Source organism: Penicillium antarcticum, assembly GCF_028974205.1.
Source record: "Penicillium antarcticum strain IBT 31339 chromosome Unknown utg000002l_segment0_segment0, whole genome shotgun sequence".
NCBI lineage: Eukaryota > Fungi > Ascomycota > Eurotiomycetes > Eurotiales > Aspergillaceae > Penicillium > Penicillium antarcticum.
Window position 1 is genome coordinate 1,781,005 of NW_026695300.1, and position 24,862 is coordinate 1,805,866.

The 24,862-nt window shown below is 48.8% G+C and overlaps 10 protein-coding genes across 10 annotated transcripts; 8 read left to right on the plus strand and 2 right to left on the minus strand.

Annotated features, from left to right (window-relative positions):
• Positions 1 to 1,475: 1,475 nt before the first annotated feature.
• N7508_001658 (uncharacterized protein) lies at positions 1,476 to 3,888 on the plus strand (the record flags this gene model as incomplete). Its single annotated transcript, XM_058459724.1, has 2 exons — positions 1,476 to 2,998; positions 3,066 to 3,888. The coding sequence occupies 2 exons, from the start codon at positions 1,476 to 1,478 to the stop codon at positions 3,886 to 3,888; spliced, it is 2,346 nt and encodes a 781-aa protein (XP_058323256.1).
• A 678-nt stretch (positions 3,889 to 4,566) lies between these two features.
• N7508_001659 (uncharacterized protein) lies at positions 4,567 to 6,161 on the plus strand (the record flags this gene model as incomplete). The annotated part of the gene is made up of 4 exons (XM_058459725.1): positions 4,567 to 4,945; positions 5,005 to 5,351; positions 5,408 to 5,860; positions 5,916 to 6,161. 4 exons carry the CDS (start codon positions 4,567 to 4,569, stop codon positions 6,159 to 6,161), a joined length of 1,425 nt encoding a protein of 474 aa, XP_058323257.1.
• A 368-nt stretch (positions 6,162 to 6,529) lies between these two features.
• On the plus strand, positions 6,530 to 8,139 carry N7508_001660 (Zn(II)2Cys6 transcription factor; the record flags this gene model as incomplete). Its single annotated transcript, XM_058459726.1, has 3 exons — positions 6,530 to 6,566; positions 6,619 to 6,876; positions 6,932 to 8,139. The coding sequence occupies 3 exons, from the start codon at positions 6,530 to 6,532 to the stop codon at positions 8,137 to 8,139; spliced, it is 1,503 nt and encodes a 500-aa protein (XP_058323258.1).
• A 1,799-nt stretch (positions 8,140 to 9,938) lies between these two features.
• Positions 9,939 to 11,857, plus strand: N7508_001661 (homeobox domain-containing protein; the record flags this gene model as incomplete). Its single annotated transcript, XM_058459727.1, has 3 exons — positions 9,939 to 10,261; positions 10,314 to 10,513; positions 10,563 to 11,857. 3 exons carry the CDS (start codon positions 9,939 to 9,941, stop codon positions 11,855 to 11,857), a joined length of 1,818 nt encoding a protein of 605 aa, XP_058323259.1.
• A 912-nt stretch (positions 11,858 to 12,769) lies between these two features.
• On the minus strand, positions 12,770 to 13,531 carry N7508_001662 (phosphatidylglycerophosphatase; the record flags this gene model as incomplete). Its single annotated transcript, XM_058459728.1, has 1 exon — positions 12,770 to 13,531. The coding sequence occupies one exon, from the start codon at positions 13,529 to 13,531 to the stop codon at positions 12,770 to 12,772; it is 762 nt and encodes a 253-aa protein (XP_058323260.1).
• A 343-nt stretch (positions 13,532 to 13,874) lies between these two features.
• Positions 13,875 to 14,715, plus strand: N7508_001663 (putative small nuclear ribonucleoprotein SmD3; the record flags this gene model as incomplete). Its single annotated transcript, XM_058459729.1, has 4 exons — positions 13,875 to 13,931; positions 14,054 to 14,114; positions 14,251 to 14,380; positions 14,481 to 14,715. The coding sequence occupies 4 exons, from the start codon at positions 13,875 to 13,877 to the stop codon at positions 14,581 to 14,583; spliced, it is 351 nt and encodes a 116-aa protein (XP_058323261.1). The 3' UTR covers positions 14,584 to 14,715.
• Positions 14,716 to 15,115: 400 nt separating this feature from the next.
• N7508_001664 (adaptin-binding domain-containing protein) lies at positions 15,116 to 16,570 on the plus strand (the record flags this gene model as incomplete). Its single annotated transcript, XM_058459730.1, has 3 exons — positions 15,116 to 16,025; positions 16,087 to 16,425; positions 16,491 to 16,570. 3 exons carry the CDS (start codon positions 15,116 to 15,118, stop codon positions 16,568 to 16,570), a joined length of 1,329 nt encoding a protein of 442 aa, XP_058323262.1.
• Positions 16,571 to 16,849: 279 nt separating this feature from the next.
• On the minus strand, positions 16,850 to 17,650 carry N7508_001665 (protein tyrosine phosphatase-like domain-containing protein; the record flags this gene model as incomplete). The annotated part of the gene is made up of 3 exons (XM_058459731.1): positions 16,850 to 16,923; positions 16,973 to 17,112; positions 17,181 to 17,650. 3 exons carry the CDS (start codon positions 17,648 to 17,650, stop codon positions 16,850 to 16,852), a joined length of 684 nt encoding a protein of 227 aa, XP_058323263.1.
• Positions 17,651 to 20,080: 2,430 nt separating this feature from the next.
• N7508_001666 (Hpt domain-containing protein) lies at positions 20,081 to 20,781 on the plus strand (the record flags this gene model as incomplete). The annotated part of the gene is made up of 3 exons (XM_058459732.1): positions 20,081 to 20,113; positions 20,173 to 20,336; positions 20,391 to 20,781. The coding sequence occupies 3 exons, from the start codon at positions 20,081 to 20,083 to the stop codon at positions 20,779 to 20,781; spliced, it is 588 nt and encodes a 195-aa protein (XP_058323264.1).
• A 3,015-nt stretch (positions 20,782 to 23,796) lies between these two features.
• Positions 23,797 to 24,424, plus strand: N7508_001667 (uncharacterized protein; the record flags this gene model as incomplete). Its single annotated transcript, XM_058459733.1, has 3 exons — positions 23,797 to 23,895; positions 23,961 to 24,291; positions 24,357 to 24,424. 3 exons carry the CDS (start codon positions 23,797 to 23,799, stop codon positions 24,422 to 24,424), a joined length of 498 nt encoding a protein of 165 aa, XP_058323265.1.
• Positions 24,425 to 24,862: the final 438 nt, after the last annotated feature.

The window sequence follows — 24,862 nt, forward strand, 5'->3', positions numbered from 1 at the left end:
ATAATAACCTCATATTATTGTTGCCTTTCTTCCACTGCCAAGACATGGCCATGATAATACAGAGCTAAGAAAGCTATACTACAGACAAACTATGGCACAAGTAGCATTTAATTTAACAGCAAGGGTTTTGTATAAATATATCGTTTCACTAGACAAGCCTTTTCTGATATCGTGCTTATATAGATGGTTCGATTGCATAAGCGCCTAATCCCAAGATTGAGGTCCCTAATTTTGACTGATTATAGAAGGATCAAGGATCCTTGGATCAATCAAATCCTAGGTCCAACCTGGGCTTGTATGCTGTCTGTTGTTTCTAGCTAGCCGTCCAGCACGGCAGCTGCAGCGCCTAAATGACCGTGTTGTTCTGAGGCGTCCGAGTATATCACGACGTCCGCGGTTCCAGCGCAGCCTCGGCCCTTTCGACCGCGATTTCCTTGTCTGATTCAATCTAGATTTGTGAGACCGCCTCCTTTCGCCACGGTGGTAGCGGGGTTGGGTCAAATCATTTTGAATTCCTATTGTCTCGCTAGGTTCATTGTTTTCAAGGCTTCTGATAGCAGGAATCGTGCGAACGATCCAATATTGTTTCTCCTTCTCTAGGCTCGAAGTAGGGCATGATTTTCCTATTTGGGCGAGAGAAGACAAAGCACCGGGTTCATATTCCCTACTAGTACACGATACAACCGAGTGCAGCTCTTGAATATCTCTAGGCTAGACCACTCTAGAAGGTAGAGAGAAAGGATCAATAATCCTTGCAAAATAGCTGGATAGACCTTTATGTGGGGGCCTGGTGCCAAGTCGGCCCCCTGTGGAGATACGGGATGGCGGCTCTTGGCAATTGAGCGATGCCTAACCAAAACTACAATAGAGAAACCTCCGCCCCTCGTTCAGGGACCAAAAATAGAACAATTGAGCGTGGAAATTTCCGACAGAAGCCCCGGATGCACGTACACTCAAGCGCGCACATGTAGTCCCGCGGCCCGCAACTATGTACTAGGTAACATAACGTCTCCCAATATGAGCATGGCACCTACGACACCGTTTCTCCAACCTCTGATAATGAGCAAAACGTCTATAAGAGACTAAAACTATCAAACTGTTGTGGGTGTCTAGGAGCTCAGGCATCAACCCTCCGCTTAGTTTTTAGTGTCAGATCTCATCCCGGGGGGTTTCTCTCTGTCGACCAACTCTCATTTCGACTAGCGGGGCGCTCACCTTGGCGCTGTGCTCGGCTCTAGTTTGAACTGCATCTCATGTTTGGTCTTCGTCGGATAGAGCGAAAAAAACAAAAAACCTGGAGTCTGCCTTGCGATTCCTGATTGGAGCGCCCAGCCTTTAGCTGCAGGAAAGGCGGGCACAAACACCCGGCCCCCTAGTTGGAGCCGCTTCATGTTTCTCTGCAGGAGTGACTAGGCAGACGATATATAATGTCAGATTGTTTCTGACTTTCTTTTCCCTGTTTTTACTGTATAACCATGGCAGAGGAATCTGTTCGCCCGAAGTTCATAGACTCTGGTTCTCTAGGAACGCATGATTACACCCCTGTTAGCACCATTCAGGATAAGCCTCTCCGCCAAGATGACACTCGCACACACTATGAAGCGATCGACCACCCAAGCGGAGTTGACGATCCAAGAAATTCAAAACCGGCACAAGACAGCCCCCCAAAAGCAAATACTCCGGCTTTTCCGTCCGCCAGGCTATACCGCTCTGGCTACATTATCGTGTTGATATCCACATACATTAGCATGGCCCTCTTCTCGTGGGTAACTACTTGCTATCTATCCTTCCGCCCAGCAAACGACCGCCAGTATGGGTTTTGGACCACACGAAGCTCTCAACGCGCGGCAGATATTATAAGTAGTTGGAATCAACAGGACCTTTATGTCAGAAATGAACGGTGGTATCGCGCTGCTCGGATCATTCAGTCAGTCGTCAGCGTTTTAACTATCCCCTTGATATCTGCAGTTTGCTCGAGCACAGCAGTCATGTTCATCCAGCGGAAACAGGCTCGTGATAAGCTCAGCATTCGGCAAGTTATAACTCTTGCGGACAAGGGTTGGACGGATCTTACCACATACGCCAGAGTGCTACCATTCTTTTCTACTAATGGGTGGAAAAGACACGGCAGTTCGTTTCTACTTTTTGCCATGCTTTTGAACCTTCTAGGTGCAATAATATCGCCTCTGCAACAGTTATTCATATCCACCACAACAATTAAGACACCGACTGAAGGGTCTTATATCCTGAATCTCTTTGAGTTCGCTAGCTCATGGACGTACTATGACGCAGACAGGTACGATGAAGTTGTGATCCTGGCTCGAAGTACCTTGACGGCAGCAACTGTGGCTCAGCCGATGGCCCAGCTTTGGGCAAGTAGCAACTCGTCCTGTGCGATCAACAATTTCACACAATCTCAGGATTGCATCACGGGAACCCGCCTGACCCTTGGGGAAATTGCAGATCTGAATGATCCCTTCATAGCTCAATTAACCAACACTTTCCATACTGGCCTTGTTCGCCAATACATCCCCCGAATCAATTCCAGCGCGCAATACACCAGGATTGACGCAAACGGCTTTCCAAGTGAGTGCGATAAGATCCCTGGCTCGTTCTATGTGAACTACAGCTACTCCGACGGTAATAATACCAGCTGGTCGGACACAGGCATTAGATGGCACCAAGAATTGTTTGCCTGGGGGATCCGAGCGTGTATCCCGAACGACATTACCAAGTCACCATGGAGACCTACAAGAGACCGCCAGGACTTCTTCGAAGAATTATATCTCAATTTTACAGTAGCTAATTCCAATATGACCAAGGCCGAAAGCACTTTCTACAAGGTCAAGCTGGATACCACAGCGGGCTATTTTGAGCTTCCAAACTACATGAACAACGGAGTCGCTGGCCACTTGTTAGATGAAGGGCCCAACACCACCGCTACTTGCGGCCGGGGAACAGAATGTGCGTGGCAATGGCACAACCCGAGCTCACCCATGTAAGTTTTGAGATGCTTCTAATTATCACCCATACTTGATGGAGTGACCAAACTAAGACTTGAAAAGATCTTATGAGCAGCAGAATATCGCAAATAAGGGTCCCCTTCGAACGGTAGCCATGGCTCTTTTTGGGAATGGGTCCTTTCCTCAAACCCGCCTAGAACACCCGCATAAAGTGATTGCATCTAGCGATACCTGGGAGTACTCGGGGACTTGCATCAACCAGGCGCCCCTTGGTTTCCTTTTCAAATCACAAGGCACATCAGAGCAGCATATAGCAAGTCTACCAACAGGTTGTATCGCAGACGTTGATGGCGGAGACGTAGGCGATTCGCTTATGACGTGGATGCTAAGTTTTACGCCGGATAAAAATCCGCTGACAAATGAAGACTTCCTGGCGGCGGACTTCACCATTGCTGCGTTTCTCGCCAACCAAGCTTGGATGGAGCATAGCCACGGGGGCCTAATGATAACTTACGACATGGGAGCCGATACACAAGTTCCGACGATATCTGTGGCCGGTATTACCGTGGTATCGATTCTCCTTGGTCTACTGATTTGCATCCTCCTCCCCCTGGCACTATATGCATCTATTGCCCTGCGGTGGACCCCACAACTTGACGCGTTCACTATGATGAGAATGGGTGCTTCTGTGGCCGACAAAGTGCCCCTACAGATTGGACGAGAGCAGGGCAAAATCAAAGCTCTCGATGAAATTCCCGGTTGGATTGGTGATTACTCCGAGACTAGTGAGGAAGTTGGAAAATTGGGTCTAGGCGGTTCAAGAGAGTTGGGCATCGAGAGGGATAGACGGTTTGAGTGTTATGAAGGGGACCACGAAAAACGTAAAGTTGGCCCTCGCGGGTGGCGCAAGTATTATGTACCCTAAGGCTTCTCATGGCAAACATTTGTCCACGGAATTTTGTCGAACGTATATGTCCGCTACCTAATACCCCAAAAGCGATTCCATTGCCCTTATAAACTCGTCCCCTAGAGGATCCTTTTCAATGGCAATCTTCCCTTCCCCGGTCATGGCCTTATATGGCCGAATGGTCACAAACCTTCTGATTAGAGCCGTTGATGTCCGTATAATATGCTATATTATGTATGACGATACCAAGAACTACGTAAGATTCTGGCGTTGGGTCAGCTTGCCCCCAGCAGCCATCGCATATGCTTATGATATGTAAGCCACATTTGAGCGGCGATGACAGCTTTCATTATTACAACATTATGTCCTATGGAATTTTGGTCAGGCGGCCTATCTTCCTAAGTACTGTGGGTCCGACAAAGATTTCCTCTTCGGGATTAGCGCATAGCCGGCAAGTATGAATTTCAACGACTGGATGATGGTGCGTTTCACCAATCACGGCGATAAGCTGACCTGTTCTCCAAATGGGGTTGTGTGTTATCAAAGTTTAGTTCTGGGCCATGGCGCGGCCTGGGCTATAAAGCACCCTTGATCATCCACCTGCTCTTTCTTCTATCAACTACCATCATAAAGTATTCAGTGACAAGCACTTCGCAAGAGTTTTATTTACACAAATACATCGAACTTGACGACACTATGGGTGACTATACACCAGACCTGGCAGACACTGCCGTGCCAGCACTTGCTGGAAAGCAGGTCGCGACCACTGATGTCAAGCCTCCAAGTGGGGTTCTATACCATCAGCTCCGCAGAGAGCCTCAAAACATTGTCGGGGGAAGGGGAAGTTACCTGATCACTGATACTGGCATGGAGATTCTCGATGCAACATGCGGTGCAGCAGTCTCCTGTCTGGGTCACAGTGACGAGCGCGTACACGAAGCAATCCTGGAACAACTCAAAAAGATCCCATACTGCTATTCCATGTACTTTACCAACAGTGCTGCAGAGAGTCTATCAAAGTTTCTGGTAGACTCTACTGGAGGCAGAATGTCTCGTGCTTACATTGTTAGCTCGGGTGAGAAGTATCCCTATGCTAGAACAAGTACTGTTGCTAACACGTTGGAATTGAAACAGGCACCGAAGCTGTGGAAGCCGCTGTTAAAATGTCTATTCAGTATTTTACAGAGTTACCGGTGCCTCAGACCCAGCGTGTGAACATTATATCTCGAAAGTCTTCCTACCACGGCAACACACTTGGGTCCCTTGCTGTCGGACATCACGCTTCCCGGCGGAGAATCTATGAGAGCCTTCTTTCAAAGAATGTGCACTATATTTCTCAATGTTACCCATACCGAGGAATGCAGGCCAATGAAAGCGTCGAATACTACGTTGCAAGTCTAGTTCAAGAGTTGGAGGACGAATTTCAAAGACTTGGTCCTAACACTGTCTGCGCTTTCGTTGCGGAGACTATGACTGGAGCTGTAAGTATAATTAAATATCGCCCGACTACTTATCGCAACTAACGCAGCTCAAATAGACACTCGGCTGTGTACCACCATTGCCAGGCTACCTCAAAGCAATGAAAGCAGTCTGCGAGAAACACGGGGCCCTACTCATCTTAGACGAAGTAATGTCCGGCATGGGCCGCACGGGAACCCTCCATGCCTGGGAACAAGAAGATGTCGTTCCGGATCTTCAGACTATCGCCAAGGGTCTGGGTGCAGGATATGCGCCTATTGCCGGCCTCCTCATTAACAAGCATGTCGTCGACACGCTCAGCAATGGAACGGGGGCTTTTGTTCACAGCCAGACGTACCAGGGTCATCCTGTTTCCTGTGCAGCTGCGTATAAGGTGCAACAGATCATCCAAGAGGATAATTTGTTACCGAATGTTCGTGCGATGGGTGAATATCTTGGTCAGATGCTTCATGAGCGGTTGGATGGCCATCCTCATGTGGGTGATATTCGTGGACGGGGTCTATTCTGGGCTGTATGTTCTCTCCCCGATACTATCATCTTTGGTTTTCCTACTGATTCGCTTGTAGATGGAGTTCGTTCAAGACAAAGCGACCAAGGAACCGTATCCGCCATCCAAGACACTTTCTTGGACTCTGCATACCACAGGCCTCAAGCCTGAATATTCGATTTCTTTGATGCCTGGTAGTGGTGGTATTGATGGTGTCAATGGTGATCATATCATTTTGGCGCCACCCTATAATACTACTCGGGCTGAGATTGACTTGATAGTCGATCTGACTGTTCGGGTTATCAAGGACGTGCTGGGAGAATAAATTCATTGAATTTGATTTTGCTGTATCTAGTTGAATTCTTACCATCGCAGACTGGCTGTATATTACATAGGCACTTGTTCTATAATTCAATATGATATATTCGTGAACGAAACCATTACGGATTCGGGGATATGAATGCTCTACTATTTTTCATGTAGAGGCGCATATGTTTTAAAGAACATCAAAATACAATGTATAAGATTCGAAAGATGAGATATATCCAATCGACCTGTCTGATTGGTCGGCTGTTAACATGTGACCGGCTTGTGTATAGTGGAGATGAGCCTGCGGGGAACCCACTCATACTTCATTCTTCTCGACACTCGCGAGTTTCTGGGCAATTATTTATGAGAGACTTGCTGGTTGAGATGCCTCGGGGAGAGACATTCTCAAGATCACGAACCGGTAGGTGGAATTGTTGCAGCCCGAGACATAGGCACTGATGTCTGCCTGATAGGATGTCTACAATGCCGAAAGAAACATAACAAATGCGAAGAACAGCAGCCAAAATGTTCATTTTGCGCAGTCCGAGACCTGGATTGCAAATATCCATCTAATCTGAAATGGATTCAACGAACACAACCTACGTTGTCGAGACATAGACCTCGACCGAGAGACATCTGCACTGCGGAACTGGAGTCACTAGCTCGGTCTCCTGCACTGTTCGCGGACACATGCTTTGAAACCACAGAAGAAAAGTTGGCATGGGAATACTGTATGTGCCCGCATCCAAGCAAAACCAAGTGTCAGATCTGATTAAGACAATTCAGACGTGAGGCTCGTCTCATCGAATGTTCCTGCATTAGACGGACCAGACAACCCTTACCGGCAACTCTCAATCCCAGCTCTATCCTCCCCCATCCTTCTCGAGACAATAATCTGCATAGCAACAGAGCACATGCTTAACTTCGGCTTAACAAGCATCGATCTTGCCGCACAACGTCAGCAACGAATGCTACGAACCCTGGGCCAGAACCTGATCACCATAGACGCAGAAACCAATTCTAACCCGACAGCCATCACGACAGCCAATAAAATCGAAAGAGAAGCACTACTCACCGCCGTCGTCCTACAAGGAATTGTGGTCGCACAAACCGCGGATGGTGTCCTGGAGCCCCATGTTAAATGCGCCTCTTGGCTCATGCAGGCGCTGGGTTACTTCGAGGAAATACCACAAAACCCGATCGCACGCATGATAGTCCAACGGTTTGGCATGGTTGACCTGATGCTAGCGATATCGCGACAGCGTAGACCATACGCACCGCAAACCTTCATCTTAAACCAACCAGATCAAAACCACTGGGACACAACTGAGCCATCATTTTATAAAATGACAGGATGTCCACAGCCATTGATGTGCTTCCTAGTCCGAATATCACATCTGGCATGCGACATGAGCGAAAGCCTAGAAACAGAAGCAGAAACCAAGAGTGAAGCGACCATACTCGTCTCGGCATTCCAAATAGAAAGCGAGCTCCGCGTATGGGGCACCGAATACAAGTACAACGGCCAGATCCCAGGGCGGAATGAACGAACCCCATTAGACATTCTAAGCGAATGTTTCTATTGGACAGCGCATCTCTTACTTGCGCGCCGCGTCTTCCAAGACCAAACCTGCTCGCCGCGGGTACAGCATCTGGTGCGCATATGTTTCGGGTTGATGGATCATCTCTCAACAGGGTGTGGACCTGATTCGTCTTTGCCGCAGCCGTTTTATCTTGCTGCGAGGGAGGCTGTATCACCCGAGGATCGGGCCTGGGTTCGACGGAAGCATGAGTCTATGACGGCGTACTATCGGGAGCAGCAACGAAATTCGGCTATGGGGCTTATTGAGCGTATTTGGGAGGTTACTGATTCGTTGAGGGAGAAGGGTGGGGTTGTCAGATCTACTAGTCGTTCTAGTAGGGGGTGTGGCTTTTCTATTGTTGATGGGTACGTTCAGGCGCTTGATAGAGAATCTTGTTTCTTTATCTTTTAAGGGTTAGTCCCTGGCAATACTGCTTTTGGTGGATACTGTAGGATCGGGATTTGGTCTGTGTCGAAGATGTCAGGGGTACCCAGTTGGCAATCTTAGTAACTTGCATGTCAACAATGGCGGATAAAGCCATTTTTCAGCCGGATGATTACTGCATGCAGTAGCCAAAGCAAAATAAAGTGAGGCAACGCTAGACCGCAGTGGCAGGAACGAGGCGAGATGATCCTAGAGGGCATACGTAATCGTCTGCAGGTGGTCGAGATATAGATCCTGTTCAATGTTATGTCCTTCTGCATTCTGTTTATCCGCTAGCATTGTTCTCCTGAGCCGAACTCGGAAGTGACGGAAGACGCACGGCCGTTCATAGTTCAAGCCTACGACGAGAGACATTCAGTCTTGGTCTGGACCTGTCACGTCTGCACAGCCAATCATAATCAACACTGAGGCGGGTACCTGAATGTTTCTCCTTTGGCGGTCCACGGAACTGCACGTGTAACTGCAAGCTTATTGGCCGAAGCCATTGGAGCAGCCCCTGGAAGTTGTGTGGCGCCCGAGGAGAATGTGCCGAGAAAGACTCTGCAACTTTGACCTGACGGGCCTTTGTGGCTGTCCTGGCTGGATTAGGCAGTGTACGTTTCGAGTGTCGCTCGTTTTCCCCCTTTGATGTTCAGATTGGCCCGATCGAGATACTATCAACAGTGCCGGTGTTTCAGATTCCCCGCGGATCTCACGTGGATGCCGTTCGGCGGCATTTGGCGACGATCCAGCGATGGCCTATTTCTTTTGGTTCGACGCCACGGTTCCCATGACAGGTTTTCCCCCTGGAGGTCGCACCAATGCAGGACAGTCGAGTAAGGGGACTGCGCTGTACCCCTCAGACAATGGAGGCTCAGGCTGTGTCCTCATTGATCCAGACCTCCGTGACGGTGTTTGGGCACCTGCAGATTCTGACGCAGGGGCCAAAACCCAGGATCTTTCTCTGTTCCGTCCACACTGGCAACCCAAAGAAAGAGAGTATGATAATCTCTGGTACAGTCAAATCCACCGTAAAGCAAATAGGCAATTCGAGACCCTGAGAAAACAATGGGGCCTCGCTTGTGCCCCACGAGGTGCCAATAGCGTAGCGCCAGTCGACCCAAACAGCCGTAGAGAAGTTTGGTCCGGTTCTCCATGCGTAGTCAGCATCTCCTGATCCTCCTCTCGGGCCTCACATCTTTGTTTCTTCTCTATTCCACCCATTCTTTTCTTTTTTGCTAGGTCGTTCGTTTCATTCTTTCACGACGACCGTACCGCTCTTTACCCTCCTTCTTTTCCCTCGCGACCGGTTTTACCCCCGTTCTCGCCCCGTTGATCGATTCAACCAGGCATTGCGATTCCTCTGAACTTCATCAATAATTGAAGTCTACGATTATTCCTCTGCCCTTCCTTATCAGCTGCTTAGGCCAGCCTTTTATTTATTCTATCGTTTGCTGGACGCCTCTGCGACGCGCCCTTACCCAACCACCCCCCAAGCCTCTGACGTGGACGCCCCCCGAACGCGATTCTCCTACGCCAGAACATCCATTCATTTTTTTTAACCTGAACTCTCGCGCCTGAGGCTGCTTCGAGAGGAATAAGACTTGGAAGACCATCCGCCCTTTTTTCGTACATCCACCCCATCACTCGTCGGCCGGATCGTCACACTTCTCACCTTTTCTTTCCGGAAAAAAAAATAACATCTACGCAAACAAAAAAAGCATATTCACTTTGACTACGAGTTTGAATTTGTGTTCAGATATATTTCTTACTTGGCACTTTCCGTTATGTCTTCGTTGACAGAAATGAATTACCCGCCGAGCGCGAATGCGCCCATGGCATCCTCATCCTCGCCTCCTGCCTCCACCCCTTCTCCTTCGACTTCGAGTGCCACCACGGCCCATTCGTCTGCTGCGCGCCGACCTCCGCGCAAGAGCACCTTGACTCAACAGCAAAAGAACAACAAACGCCAACGGGCTACTCAGGATCAACTTGTCACTCTGGAAGTGGAATTCAACAAGAACCCTACCCCCACCGCGTCTACCAGAGAGCGCATTGCCTCGGACATTAATATGACCGAGCGATCCGTTCAGATTTGGTTCCAGAATCGGTAGGTCTTTCCTCGGTATCAATTGTCAATTTTGGTTGCTAACCCAAGACAGTCGCGCTAAAATCAAGATGCTAGCGAAAAAGAGCATTGAGACCGGTGAAGGATGCGATTCGATCCCCGAGTCTATGCGACACTATCTCGCGATGCAATTTGACCCGAACAAGCCTGGTGCAAGAGATCCCTTTGGACGTGCGGGCGCATACAGCGCGTCCAACATGTACACAAACGACGCCAACCCCTCTGGCAAAGTTGGTATGTATTCGATTTGAACTCGCTGCTTTTCATCTGCTGACTCTTTCAGTGATTTCACACTTTACTTGCCGTTCTTTGACCGTCGGTAGTTGGCGGCGCATTGGACAGAACGCCATGGACCTGGTCGTTTTCTACTCCCCCGATAAGGCTTGCATGACATACTACATCAACAACGATGCTGCCGGATATAAGATCGAGTACCCATTCTCCTACATCAAGAACATCACCTTGGAAACCGGTGATCCCTCTCCTGGCCCGAACGGTGCACCCCCTCGGCCAGGTGGTCTTGTTGTGGAACTGAACCGCCCACCGCACTTCTACATGGACTCATCCAACTCTGGAGGCTTTTACCAGTGTGGTGATTTCACCGAGGAACAGCAAGCTAGTCAGATCATGGTTCATCACCTTGGAGGCCACCCCAAGGTCTTAAGCGTTCAGCTTGCCAAGCTGGTGTCATTGGAATCCTTCCAGAACCGTCTGGCTTATAACAACAACAGCTTCGCTGTGCCTGCTGCGCCAGCTGCCATGTCCCCCCCTTTCATCCAGCGCCCAGCCTCTCAACCCAACCAGTTCGCAGCTCCCACCTACATGAACATGTACCAAGACAGCAACCACCTCGGCTTCAACATGCCTGCGGCTCGTGGCCACAAGCGCCAACGCAGCCGATCAGTGCCTGCTGCCGTTGACATCTCGACACTTCAGGGTCCCATGGGTTCCTTCCACGTGCCGCCACCACCTCCCCCTCCGTTTAATCACACCGAGGCTGGTATCTACGCGCCTGTCCCGCAGTCTGTGCACCACCTTCCTACCGACTTGCGCATTGACACCCAAGGATATGGATTGGATTTCCGAACTAACCCTATGTCTGCTACCACGACTGGCTCGCCATCTGAATTTGCTAGCCCAATGTTCAGCAACGCTGGCCAAGGCGAGTCAACGCCAGTCGCTACCATGGCTCCTCAGTTCAATGTGCCCCCCTTTGTCTCGGGAGGATCGACCGATGCCTCGACAATGGGCTCCCACGCACCGTCTCCCTACTCGAGCGTGAGCCCTGCGGACCCATTGATTGCTAACCACTCGCCGCCACTGTCGAACATGTCGCACGGTTCGTCCGACATGTACAACTTTTCGCATGATCAGCAATCTGGCTTCGACGATGGTCTTTCAATGAATGACATGTACTCGAAGCACCAAGTCAACTTTGGCATTTCTCATGAGAACTCTAGCTTTGAGTTGCCTATGCATGGCCTCTCTGCTCACCCTTCTCCGGGTATGGGTGACTACTCTCACGACATGACCAACCTGGATGAGATCAACTCACAGGGCATGCCCACCGGGTCATGATAGCGAGTGGTTTAAGTTTGTGTTTCTCCTTTGTCTCTTGATGTTTCACGGCCTTTTTTGGAGTCCATGCGGCGCTTGTGCTTGTGAATGGGTTCTTTTTTCTTTACTTTGGAGAGGTTTCTTAATTGGCCACTGAGGTCAGCCATGGCGAGTCTTTAGGTTTGACAGCAAAAAAGGTACCAAACCCAAAGATCTCGTTGTGGCTGCTTGCCACCCTTTGGTCAATTCTCGTCTCGCTGGCGATGGCTAGGGAAGCGATTTTTGGTTCTGTTTCTTGCGTGACATACCCTTGTGTCTTGTGTTATTAATACCCTTTCCATTCTGGGGCCGGTCCTGAAGCGATTTTTGTGCTTTACTTTTTACTTCTTTGTCTCCCGGTCATTTTTCTTTTCCATTTTCTTTTGATTCACTGACCGGGAATTTTCTTCTTTTTTTTCGCTTTTTTTTCATTACGTGGTTATGCCAAACAGACCGACTTGGACGGCGACTCCATTCCCCTCAACTTTTCATTTCTTTTTTGTTCTTTTTTGACCTTCTTGTGGTTACGGCCATTTCCTTATCATGGGTCTGGAGTCGGTTTTTGCACTTGAGCTTGTCCCGTCGGCGCCTGTTTGGGTCTGACAACCAGCCAGCACTCCTCCAGTGGCTTGCACGGAGTTGTAATATCTTCTGCGCAGGGTGCTTGATATAGGACAGTGCTGGTCTGGTGGTATACGAGTGTGGGGGATTGACACTAGGCTCTGAATCAATTCATTTTGTTTCGCGATGTTCTCGTATATTGTACACTGGAGCCCGAGTAGCTGTATTGTATTACTATTATACAAGGGGATCTCGATATCGAATATCCCAACCAACTCCCCATACCTCACATTCACGCCACCGATTATCATCACAAGTTTACTCAACCCCAATCTAAATGTCCTTCCTACCCTCTTCCCACCCGCTAGGCACAGGCGCAGTATATCCCCACCCCCTCAAAGCCCCCTCAATCCAAACCTCCATCTTCTCAAGCACATTTCGCCCAGGCTTTCCAACTGCCCCAACCTCAAAAACCCCCTCCTTACACCAAACACTCCAAGACCCCATCATACCAGCCATAAGCACATCGGTACCTAAACGATCCCCAACAACAGCAATCTCACCCGCATCCTTCACAACCCCCCGATCCCGGAACCAAGCAACGACCTCGTCCCCACAGAATGGCTTCTTCTCCGCGCCGGCGGGTAGTCTAAAGACGGGGATTTGCAGGTGTGCTAGCTGGGCTTCTAGTTCACTTATTTCGTTGTCGAAGGTTGCGTGGCTACCGGCGCGATTGGAGACTATGAGGACTGAGTTTGGGTTTTTGGTTTGGTTGAATGGGGAGGTTGGGGAGGTGCGGAGGGTGCTGAGTTTTGCGAGGATTTGTGGTGGGAAGGTTGTTGTTTTTGCTGGGCAGAGGGTGTTATCTTTGTCTAGGACCAGGGCGCGGATTGTTGGTGTGCGTGGTGAGGTTGCTGTTAAAGATGAGGTTGCAGTTGAAGTTGGAGGTTGTTTGACTAGGTGTGGGCCTAGGTTCTCGGGGAGGTGAGTGATTGTCGAGATTGTCAGGTGTGGGAGGAATTGGGTGGGCTGTTTGAGGAGGGTTTGCACGGCGTGGTTGAAGCCGCGGAGATTGGAGTTTGGGGAGCCGGCCATTGTCAGGGTTTCGTTGGGAGGTTGGGTGGAGTGAGGCTGTAGAATGTTGTGTGCAGATGGTGTAGGGTATGTATTATGTGGTTGTATAGGCTATAAACACATATTGTGGTGAAAGGATCAGAATATCAATTGTTGGTGAAGTTGATGCGTGACCCAAAGCGGAAAGGACGAGCTTAGCCGCAAAACTCACCTTCCGCCAACCTCGAACCTCCTCCATCGTCCCACCATCCCCAACACCTCATTGACCTGCTCTGTCCACTTTAAGTTATTCAGGACAGCTGCCGCCGATTATTCGCGTTCTCGCAAACCCCCTTTCGACCCCCGCCGCACATTCTCCGTCAAAATGGGCAAGCTCACCAGCACGATCGGCATCCCAATTAAGCTCCTCAACGAAGCGCAGGTGCGTTGAATCCCCCGAATCACTGCCGAATTATTCGTTGAAGGAACAAACTATGAAATCCAATGACGAAAGCGACAGCGTGGATAGCGCGAGACAGAGCGCTGACTTCAATTTTCAAATAGGGCCATGTCGTTACTCTCGAAATCACATCCGGAGTTGTTTACCGGGGGAAGCTCTTGGAAGGTGCGTGATCTCAGATAATCCAGGGTGTTTTCAGTCCGATTTCCAGATCTGAGGCTCGGGCTGCGAAACAGTGCCTGTGATGTCCATGTCCCCCTCTGCGCAGGTCCAGACCACTACTGACATGCTTCCCAATCAGCTGAGGACAACATGAACGTCCAGCTCAAGGATATCACGGTCACCGCTCGCGACGGTCGTGTCTCCCATCTCGACCAGGTCTACATCCGCGGCAGCCATGTGCGATTCTTCATTGTGCCAGACATGTTGAGGTACGGTTCTGCTATACCCTTGCATCGCAATTCTCCGCTGCCACATTTCAATTTTTCCACACTGGAACTGTGCATTGGTTCGATACTGACTGCTTTGTAGGAACGCTCCAATGTTCCGTTCACGAGGCCAGCGCGGGCGCGGTGTCGGTTTGGCGCGTGGTAAGGCCACAGTGCAGCGCGCGCGCGGCCAGCGCCGGGGATAAGTGGTTAGAGAGCGCAGTTTCAAGACCGCACCGATACAGAGTGGTTGGCGTTTTTCTTTGTTGTTTTCTTGGTTAGGGGAATTTTTTCTCGGGCTTCTTTGGTCTTGCTGAGTCTTAAAATACTGGCATTTCTCCTCGTGGGATTTCCGTCATATCACAATTCAATTTATGAATCAATACCCGATACTATACTTTCTGTTGTATCAAATGGTAGTATGAGAGTGACCTCTCAAGGGCATACTCTGTCTAGCGATAGCTACTTATGTCCTGAGGTATTGACAATTAAGGCCAGAGCAATATGTTATTGATGAAACGAGTGTTCATACGACCTTGCTTCGCAAAACCTACCAAGCTTCCTAATGGTTCATAGTGACTGATAGTCTGACGACTGCTTATCCACTCCGCAACTTTTCCTCCCGATGCGGGGGACACTCACCTCTTCATCACCAATTCCCCCAATGGACTAAACAGCTTCAAACCACCACCAAAAGAACCTCAACCAAACAGCCAGACACTAGCAGAGTTTGCCACAATGGCCTTCTCAACCCAAATAAACCCCGCAACAAGCGCGAAGTCCAACCCAAAAGTCAAGACAATCTCCAACCCCCGCCGCCTCCTAATCCTCTCACCAACCTCGCAATCCATCTCGATAATCCCTCCCCTCCTAACTTCCTTGACGGGCACACCAATCGAAAATCCACCGCAACAAGATACAAAACCAACCGTGCCGGACAATGCATCACCGAACACCGAAACACCACCAACGACTACCACATTCGCTGGGTACACAACCCACGCGCCTCTGTCCCTCTCAACAAAATATTACACAGCCGAAGTCCCACTCTGGGTAGATGAAATTCCGCTTCCCGCGCCCCAAACTTCCGAATCGGAACCGGAAACGCAGACGCCAACAGCAGAACAATGGAAAACAGAATTCCTAAGTCCGGAAGCTGATATCGTCCGCGATGCTGTCGGTGCATTAGCTGTATGCGCGCATATTCCATCCGAGTCAAACACACCTCCGACCTCGAATCCAGATACAGATGGGCAGGCAGACCCAGACAAAGATCCAGCCAAGCACCCCGATGTCGTTGCTCTCTTGACACTAATGCGGAATGTTGGCGCTGTTAAGGGACGTATTGATGAGGAAAGAGGTGGGGTCGGTGATGTTCCCGGTATATTTGTTTTAGTTGGGAAGAAGGGTGGTATTTCTCAATCTGGAACTGCGTCTGGGAACCGTGATGCAGATGCAGATGCAGATGAACTAGCTCTTGGTGTTGAGGAGGATGACCTTGGTGGTGAGGATGCAACCCCGTTCTCGGTTGGGTGGTGGGAGGATCAATTCTATGATCTGGGATTGTTGGGGTGGGAGGTTGTTCAGTGGGATCCTAAGGGTGATGGGGAGGAGGGGAAAGAAGGGGAGATGAGGAATGTTTATGGAGGTGGGTTTATTATATGGAATATTTCTGCGTGCGTGGGTTTGCTAACAGTGTCATTGAGTAGAACGAGTGGGCATGCCTCGTATCAAGGAAGTTCTTGAAACGCATGACTGGTCTGCTTCTGGATCGGGGGGTCTTGGGCTTGATGGGGAACAAGATCCTGATATGGATTCTGACGATGATCTCGAGGATCAATTGTTAGGTATGTCATCTGGGCAGACTCGTGGCTTTGGAAATGAGGTCCATGAGTTGGAGCGGGAGATGTTCGGATTGCGGATGGCAATTGAGCGGGGTGGTGGTGATGGGTTTGGAGATGAAGAAGAGGAGGGAGAGGACAATGGTGACGATGAGCTTGATGTTGAGTCTATGGAGGCATTGATGATGCGCATGCAGGCTATTAAGGGTGTGTCCATGTATTGATCTGATACAATGGTTTTGTTAAAGACTGCTGACATATTCGCAATCTAGATATGAGCAATGAATTGCCTGAAGATCAGCGCAAGCGGTTTGCAGCTAAGGCGGTGCAGGATATCATGCGCGAGCTTTGATTTGATTAAGGTGGTATTTGCTAGACTGTATAGAATAATCATGTTGCAATTATTTGAACTTATTAAAGTAATTAGGCCGTGATTATGTACTTTTGGCCATCAATTGGTTGACATTGAGTCTTTTGATACAGGACCCTTATCTGCCGAGCACATCAAGGGCATGATATGTCACTTTTCCTTCGTCTTCATAGTTTGTCGCCCATACCACCAGAACGCTCATTCCCCTTTTGATGTTGATCTTTCAATATCGTTTTGATCACCGCAGGTCAATTGTATTGTTTAATCGACGCGCTGCTTGCCGCGCATGACCTTGCGGCGCTGAGCAATCATGTGGGTGTACAGGATATAAGAGCCTAGGAACAATCAGCAAAGAACAGGATATCCAAGAACAGCACAACATACCAGGAATATAGATAGCAAGAATAGCAATCAGCCCGAAGCGGAAAAGCGGGTTAATGTTCCCAGCAGGACCAAGGGCCTTGACAATGAGAGTGCACTCGCTAGAGATACCAATAGGGTAGAGAACATAGAAAGTGTTATACCTGTATCAAATCAATCAGCGACCCATACCCCATACCATCGAACTACAATCATATAAAAAGAAACATACCGCAACCACGTCCACCAGCCAGGAACCGAATTCCCAGAAAGCGTAATAGCAAAGAACCCATAACGAATGACCTCAGTAACGCCCCAAGCAGCAACACAGCCCAGATAAGCATAATCACCCAGCTGAGTGCTGCGCGCACCAACAATGTCCCCACCAAACTGCGCCATAATACCCCAAACCAGCAATAACCGACTAGCAACCTGCATAGCAGTCGTCAAGAGCGGTGCGCGCACAAGCCCAACAAGGCTGTGCACGACCTCCAGCACGGCCAGGGATTGTGTGGCTAGGAGCAATGGCGAGAAGGTCAGGTTGAAGATGTTCGCGATGCGGTTTGTTGAGGCATGTTCCGGGAGGAGGGTTGCTGTGTATGCCAGGCAGGTGCCCCAGGAGAGGAGGTTTAGGGTGTTGTATAGGAAGAGATAGGCTCTTGTGAAGCCTGTAGGCCCGGAACGGGGGGTTTTGGTGGCCATTGTGTTGCTCTTTTGGTGCTGTTGTGATTTGGTTGGGATGGGAGTTTGGTGTCGATTTGACCGAGGTTGGGCGTTATGTAAGCATTCTGGAAGATTGGAGTGGACCTCGGGAGAAAAGTGTCATTTTATCTGGGGTAAGTTTGTCTTTTGTGTTTGGCTTTGAGTTGATATTTGCTATTTAGTGTTTCATATTTCATGTTTGCGCTCTGATACTCGATCTGTTTTACTGAATTGGCGGTATATCGCTCGGTTAGAACGACAGACCGCTGGACCGTCACCGTTCGTTAGAGGTCAGCCACACTTCAGACAATGTAGGAAATTGTTCATTGGTGCCGAATATGGTCTGGACAGGGATGTCGGAGCCGGGTCCAATAACCCCAAATCTCAATAGTGCGTCCCGAGGAGAAACTTTTAGCCCCTATCCCTGCAGAGACGTATGGCTAATCTAGTTAGGCGCTAGGCAATTGAACTACATGAGCCGACACCCAAGCGGAAGCTTTCCTTTCGGGGCGTTCTTGGCTGAGATACTGAATGCTGACTCGGTGGTTCCGTAGTGTGTGCATGGCTGCATGTACCACTGCACGATCTAGTCCAAACTATCGTTGGGGCGTCTGTCACCTCGTATTGCGTGATGGGGTTCACATGTACATGGACTGTACAGGTGTGTCTGACTTGGCTGGTTTGGGGGTGTTGTCCGAGCCTGATATCGGGGGTATGTGTTTTGTTCCTGTTCCTTGCTTGCATTGGAGTGTAGACAGGATGCACTTGGGGCCAAGATAGGAATGTGCTTAGATATGCAGTGGATGTATAGTATTGTGAGGTAGTGGGAGCCCCACCTCTACGTCAGTCGATAACCAACGACCACTTGTGCGTACTCCATCGTCTGGCCGTGATGCTATATTTGGTGGTCTTGAAGTGTGGTTCTATGGGGTATAGCCACAAGTGGACATACCCACTGTCTTCAGATATGTTAAACCTGCAGAATGTATACAAACCAACAATTATGCCCTGGACATGTTATGTATAGAGTATAAGTTAACTATAATTGTATAACATAGAGAAAGAGTATAGAGTATAACAAAGTATAAGATGACGTAGAGTAAACAGGTAATGCTGTTACGCGAAATGACATCAGAGGCTGATGAGATGTCCACTTAAATGATGTCATGGCTATATTCTCCCTATCTGATTGGTGCAAAAAGGCTACCATCAATCACTTCGCGTGAAAACCAGCAAAGGGCACGAAGATGCACAAATGCCCCATTCCTATATAAGTAAAAGAGATGGCTGCGATATAGGCAATTTTAGAATATCGAGTCCAGCCTCCAGTCTCCAGCCACGGGAACAACCGGAAATGAAAATTGCCAATTAGTATCCCACCAACCCCTTCGAAGCCGTGGAGCCTTCAGCTCTACGTCAGACGCGAACCCATGCAACACACTCACTTCTTGGACACGGTCCTCGGCGGTCCAGGCCTGATCAGGTTCCTCTCATTTTATGAATACGTGCTAAAAAAATTGCGAAGTTATCTATTTTGTCTCAGAGGAGAGGATCTGAGAAAAACTCTATGGTTCTGGGGAAATGTCTCGTTTATGTGTGACAGGGCTACCATGACGTTTTGGGGATCAGTAATATGATGTCGTCTGTATAGGCAGTCGAACTATGTCTACTCTATTCCCCAGGTAATTCAGATATATTCTCAAGTTTGTGACTATTGAATGATTGTCAAGCTAAGACAATAAAGATAGATAAAAAGCAGAGAATATAGGAAAAATGCCAAGTTATAAAAGACGAGTTGCCGATTCCATACCCACCTAACGTTCTCCGCCCCTCCGTTTCTCTCTTTTTTCCCCTCTCAACTTCTTTCCCCCCTTTCTCCCTGTCCTTCTTTTCCTTCTTTGGAGCTCTGCTCATTCAAAAATTAAGGTGGGAACTTCCAACTTGCCCCTCTCCCTTTTTCTTCCCCTCCCCTGGTTCCCTGGCTTTTTCCGCGCTAGTGGCCATATATGCGAATGTTCAGGGCTCATATACCACACACTTAATCTCCCCCCCCCTCCCCTGCGATTTCCATTCCCCTGTACTTCCCGGCTTGACAGTAAGCTACGACCCTGCTGCTATACTTCCATACCTCCATCTGGTGCCCCTCCTCCCTTGACCATAGAACCCCTCCATCTTCCCCTCCACTCTTACTACTACGTGCCTGGATCCGTAACACCCTGGCCTTGTAAGACGACATATGCGAGTGCTGATGATATTTGCGATTTCAACGTATCATCCTGGGATCTGACTGACTGGGAGTTGCAGATCTGCCTATCCCACCTGGATTGGGCAATATATCGGAAACACGAACAAACGTTCCTTCCGTGATCGACGTGTGCCACGTTCCTCTTTCACCTCTCTACATTCTCAAAACACACACACATACACATCATGGCGCCAGCCGATACCAAGAAGGCCGAGTCGGTAAGTGCTGAGTTGTTTGCGGGCGTATGCTTCATGGACTGACGAGACTGGTCACGTAGGGCCCACCCAAGCTTTCTGATTATAAGGAGATTCTGGATGAGAGCACATTTGAACAGATCCTTGAGATGGATGATGACGAGGAGGATCGCGATTTCAGCAAGAGCATCGTCTATGGATTCTTCGAGCAGGCCGAAAACACTTTCAAGAAGATGGAAAAGGAACTGTGAGTGTTGTTCTTGCCGCCGGTTGGCAGTGGATAATGGCTAATACCAAACAGAGCTGACAAGAACCTCAACGAACTCTCCGCTCTCGGTCACTTCCTCAAGGGTTCATCTGCCACACTCGGTCTGATCAAGGTCAAGGATGGCTGCGAGAAGATCCAGCACTTCGGCGCTAGCAAGGACGAGACAGGCACGATCGACGAACCGGATAACGAGGTCTCCCTTGAGGCTATCAAGAAGACTCTGAATGACGTCAAGATCGCATACCGCAAGGTCGAGAAGCTCCTGCGCCGATACTATGGCGAGGAAGTGAAAGACGAAGAAGAAAAGAAGCCCGAACCCGAAGAGAAGAAGGAGGAGAAAAAAGAGAAGAAGGAAGAGAAAAAGGAGGAAAAGCCAAAGGAAGAGCCCAAGAAAGAGACCAAGGAAGCCACAGCTTCGAAATAGGTCATGTCTGAATCATGATCTTGATCATGATCATGCGGGCTGGTTGATATCCCTTCCCCTTTTTCTTTTTAGCGACGGATGGAGCATGGCACGCGGCTTTTTCCTTTCATCATCTTTGCCCTTTACCTTGAAAGTTAACCCCCTCCCTATCATTCCATTCCCTTTACCCTTTCCATCCCTCCCATGTTCCCTCTATGCTTTTGAACCTGGCTTTTTTTTTTCTGGCTTTCTTGACGTACATAACCAAATTCCCCGCCATTTTTTCTTTCTCCTGGCAAACGGGTGAGGAACGGATATTCCCGGTCTGTCTGTCACGTAGGTGCAGGCGCGAGAATCGTGACGATTTCGAGGAGTCTTGAACAGTACCGAGATATGGAAATCCGAATGGATATGTCTGGTTCTGTTTTCATCGGTGGCAGCGGCGTAGATGTAGACGTAGGTGGAGATAAATGTATCCGGATGTAGATTATAAAGTATCAACTGCCAGGCAAACAACCAAAGAAGAAGGGGAAAAACCCCCTAGCAAGGGGATATACCCTATATTTATACTACACATGGTACTGGGTACTGTATATAGTACAGCCGATCCCTAATCAATCTGAACCAAGCCCTGGACCCGGGTGGCGCCCTAAAAAGCTTCCTTCAGCCACTTGCGTGGGCCTGCGTAAATAAGCTTGATTCGACTTGTTCCTGGCATCCCCGATTTGGGAGTGATGCCCGACCTAATCGGAGCTTGTTTTCGATCGATTGGGGGGATGGCTGTTGGTTGTTGGTGCTTGGCTTTTTGTTATTTTGTTCTAGTAGCTTCTTCATCTTTTGGGTATTGGTAGTAGTTTGGTTCTATTTTTTTTTTTTTCGTTAAATCTATTTGGTTTTGTTGAGTTCTTTGTTCTGTGCTTGTATGCCTGTATAGTAAGTATTTTGGCTCGCTGGGAGCGGGGTACATACTGTAGGGTTATCTATGGCCTATTAATTCTGGATTGTATTCTTTAGGTTGATTATGATCTCTATTCTGTTATCATGCGGATTCCTCTCCGCCTTCATACCCCTGTCTTCACCCATCTGCTTTCTCAATGTCCTTGCCGCTAACAGGTGGAAGCCAATTTTCCACTCCTACTTCCCCCACTGCCTTTCCGCGGATGATTTTCCCCGGATGATTTTCCACATGCTGAATTTCTTATGGCTAGATCTATCAAGAACTGTTCTATAGTTTACAAGCCGTGGACAACATACAGTCGAGAGCAAACATTCTGACGAGGTGGCTAGACCGTTGAATAGACCAGTCTCTCAACGGCCGTGAGAGCATGCAATGTAGCCTCGGAACATTGCATTGTCCAGGCGGTATAGCTTACTTAGTTTTCGCCTCGCGTATATGTCAATCTCTTCGAAGCAAGCGAACAGAAGACAAAGCAAGTGACTGACAGCTCAGAATTGACTATCTGCTACTATATCTATTCCTTCATGGTCCATCAACAAAGAAGAACTACCCAGACGACATAAGTTTAGCGCCACTGTCAAAATGAAAATCTTCAAGGACAATCCGTTCCACTCACTCAACTCAATATGATAGACCGAAATTTCTATGAAGGTGTTTATATTTGGCTTTGCCTCGCCACATTCCTTGTCCTCAACCTTGATCACTCATAGCAGACGAGGCTTCATACATCTCATTGCACGATACATCACAAATAGAGCCGGAATCGAGTAAAGGTATACTCTATATCCTGTACTCCTAATTCCCCGCACCAAAAAGCAAGTACGCGCCCAAAGGCAATAGTCAAACATCAAAATCCCAAATGCAAAAGCTGCACCGTTTGGGGGGTCTCAGTCTGTCCAAACTAGCGAATTGCATCCTGGCCCGGCCTGGTCACACAGCAGACTCGAAGGGCGTTTCTCTGCAGGATGTACAGAGATCAAGCTTACGGATAGATACAGGAGGCTAGTTGATCTTGAGGATCCGCTAGCAGGGGGTTTTCCCGCGGGTGCTGGATTGGTCTTGGAGCGCCTTGATACTCTTATACAGTGTATACAAAATGATTTCTCGAGCTCCAGCTCCAGCTTTCTCCACACATTTGCACAGTATCCGGTGCACGTCCTCGGCTATATCTGCATGTTCCATATCGGTACAATCACACCTTCCTCTCGATGGCTGCTTCGCGGAAGCATACAGGTGCATGGAAACGAGACCAGCTATCACAGCTATCGTACTGTAGATGCCTGTCCTTCTCCCGAGTCTCGACTATCCAGTCAGAATATAGATCGGGGTGTGTACATTCCTATCCAAAGCTAAGCCTCGAAATCTCCCTGTTCATGATCCGCAAGAGCCAGAAAGCGAGGCATTAGCTCAACAATCTTAGTGGTCTCCTCGTCCAGCCCCATGTATCAACTACCAAGCTGTACAGTCTACATTATTCCCCATCAATTGCTTTAGCCATGCATGCACCCCATACACATCCCAGAGAAACGATCATCAACGTATGTCTTAGCCTATCCAGCAGCTAGCTAGCCCTAGGAAGCAAACACCCGGTCCTCGTTCGTGCTTGTGATCATGCTCATATCTATGCTCCTACTTGCGCTTGAGCACTCGTCCATCTCATCCTCGTCAATCTGATTGCCGGCTCCTCATTCCCCGCTTGTCTGATTGTCTCTGTCTCGCTCGTGTCCTGGCCGTTCGCTGCCTGTGCCTCGTTCCGCGCTTTGGATCTGATTGCGTCGGCTCGTGGACGGTTTCGGACTCGTGCAATTCGTCTAGGTTGGTTAAGGCTACCAACGGCTGTTGGGAGGCATGGGAATGGTGGCAGGTCTTTGCTTCGTTTATAGATGAAGGAGTTTGGTTGGGCCGACCTCGTCGTTGATATAAAGGTCTTGTCTTTGGCGCTGGCTTTGGGAAGGTTCAGCCCTGTGGCTTTTCTTCTTCTCGAATCTGCATTGAGGCTTCATATTCGAAGCTTTTCTTTTCAAATCTTCATCGTCGTTCTATCAATATCCATATTAAGGAGCCTATCCATCAACACAATGCCTGTTGGCCCCCGAGTCTCCAAAGAAGAATTCATGCATGCACTGGGTCTAAACCCCCAAGATGCCCATCACGAGCAATATTACCGTGCCATGCGAGTAAGCAAATCATCTCACCATCTCCCTCTAACCCAACAAAATACAATCTAACAACCTCTCCCCAGGACGAAGCAATAATGGTCTACAACCGCATGAACCAAGACACAACAAACCTGCTAGACAACATCCGCGCCGACCCAAACACGCGACCTCCCTTCTTCTGGCATCACATCCGCCCAGACCGCCAGCGCTGGGCAATCCTCGAGATGTGGCGGAATTCCGCACCACTCACGAGACCACTCTTCGATCGCGGGATCACCAATGGCGAGTATGGACCCAATTGGGTTGCTGGGTGGTTGCTATATAGTGTTTTTCGATCGCGGGATGTGAGGAACAATCGAAATCGGAGGAAGGGCGAGGCTGGGACTGGGGGGTCGGGGGGTTCTGCTGAGGCTGGTATGTATATGGTTTCTTTCTTATTCTTAATCGATGGTTTGCTGACTTTGGCCATTCCGTTATAGACAGGCGCAGGCAGGTTGAAGAGGCGCCGAAGAAGTATTATGATCCTGTGCGGAATGGGACTTTGTGATTTATTTCTCTCGGGCTTTTCTTCTCTTGTCTTTGGCTGCTGTATTGTTTCTTTGGCCTCTTTTAGTGTAATCAAGATAGTCGGATTGCTTATTGTCGAAACAACCCTAGTGGGCAACGGCGGTAGAGTGTATGTTGTATACAGTACTCAAGCAAATGTCTTCGGTCTGAGAATTGAGGGTCGCAAATAACTCCCCTCCACTCAAATGTAGGAATTCAATAAAGCTGATGAATTACTCAAATATATTTAAAATCTTTGTGTTCATAGGGCTGCTCTTAGATCATATTGTCACAGAAGAGAAAAGAGAGGGTAATAAAATGTGAAATGAATTTCGTTAGCAGGGTGAACATTCACTGTAGACGACTTTGCACATCATGGCTATGGAGGGTAGAGCCAATTACGCCATTTGAGCTTCTTTATTTGAAATCATCTCGATAT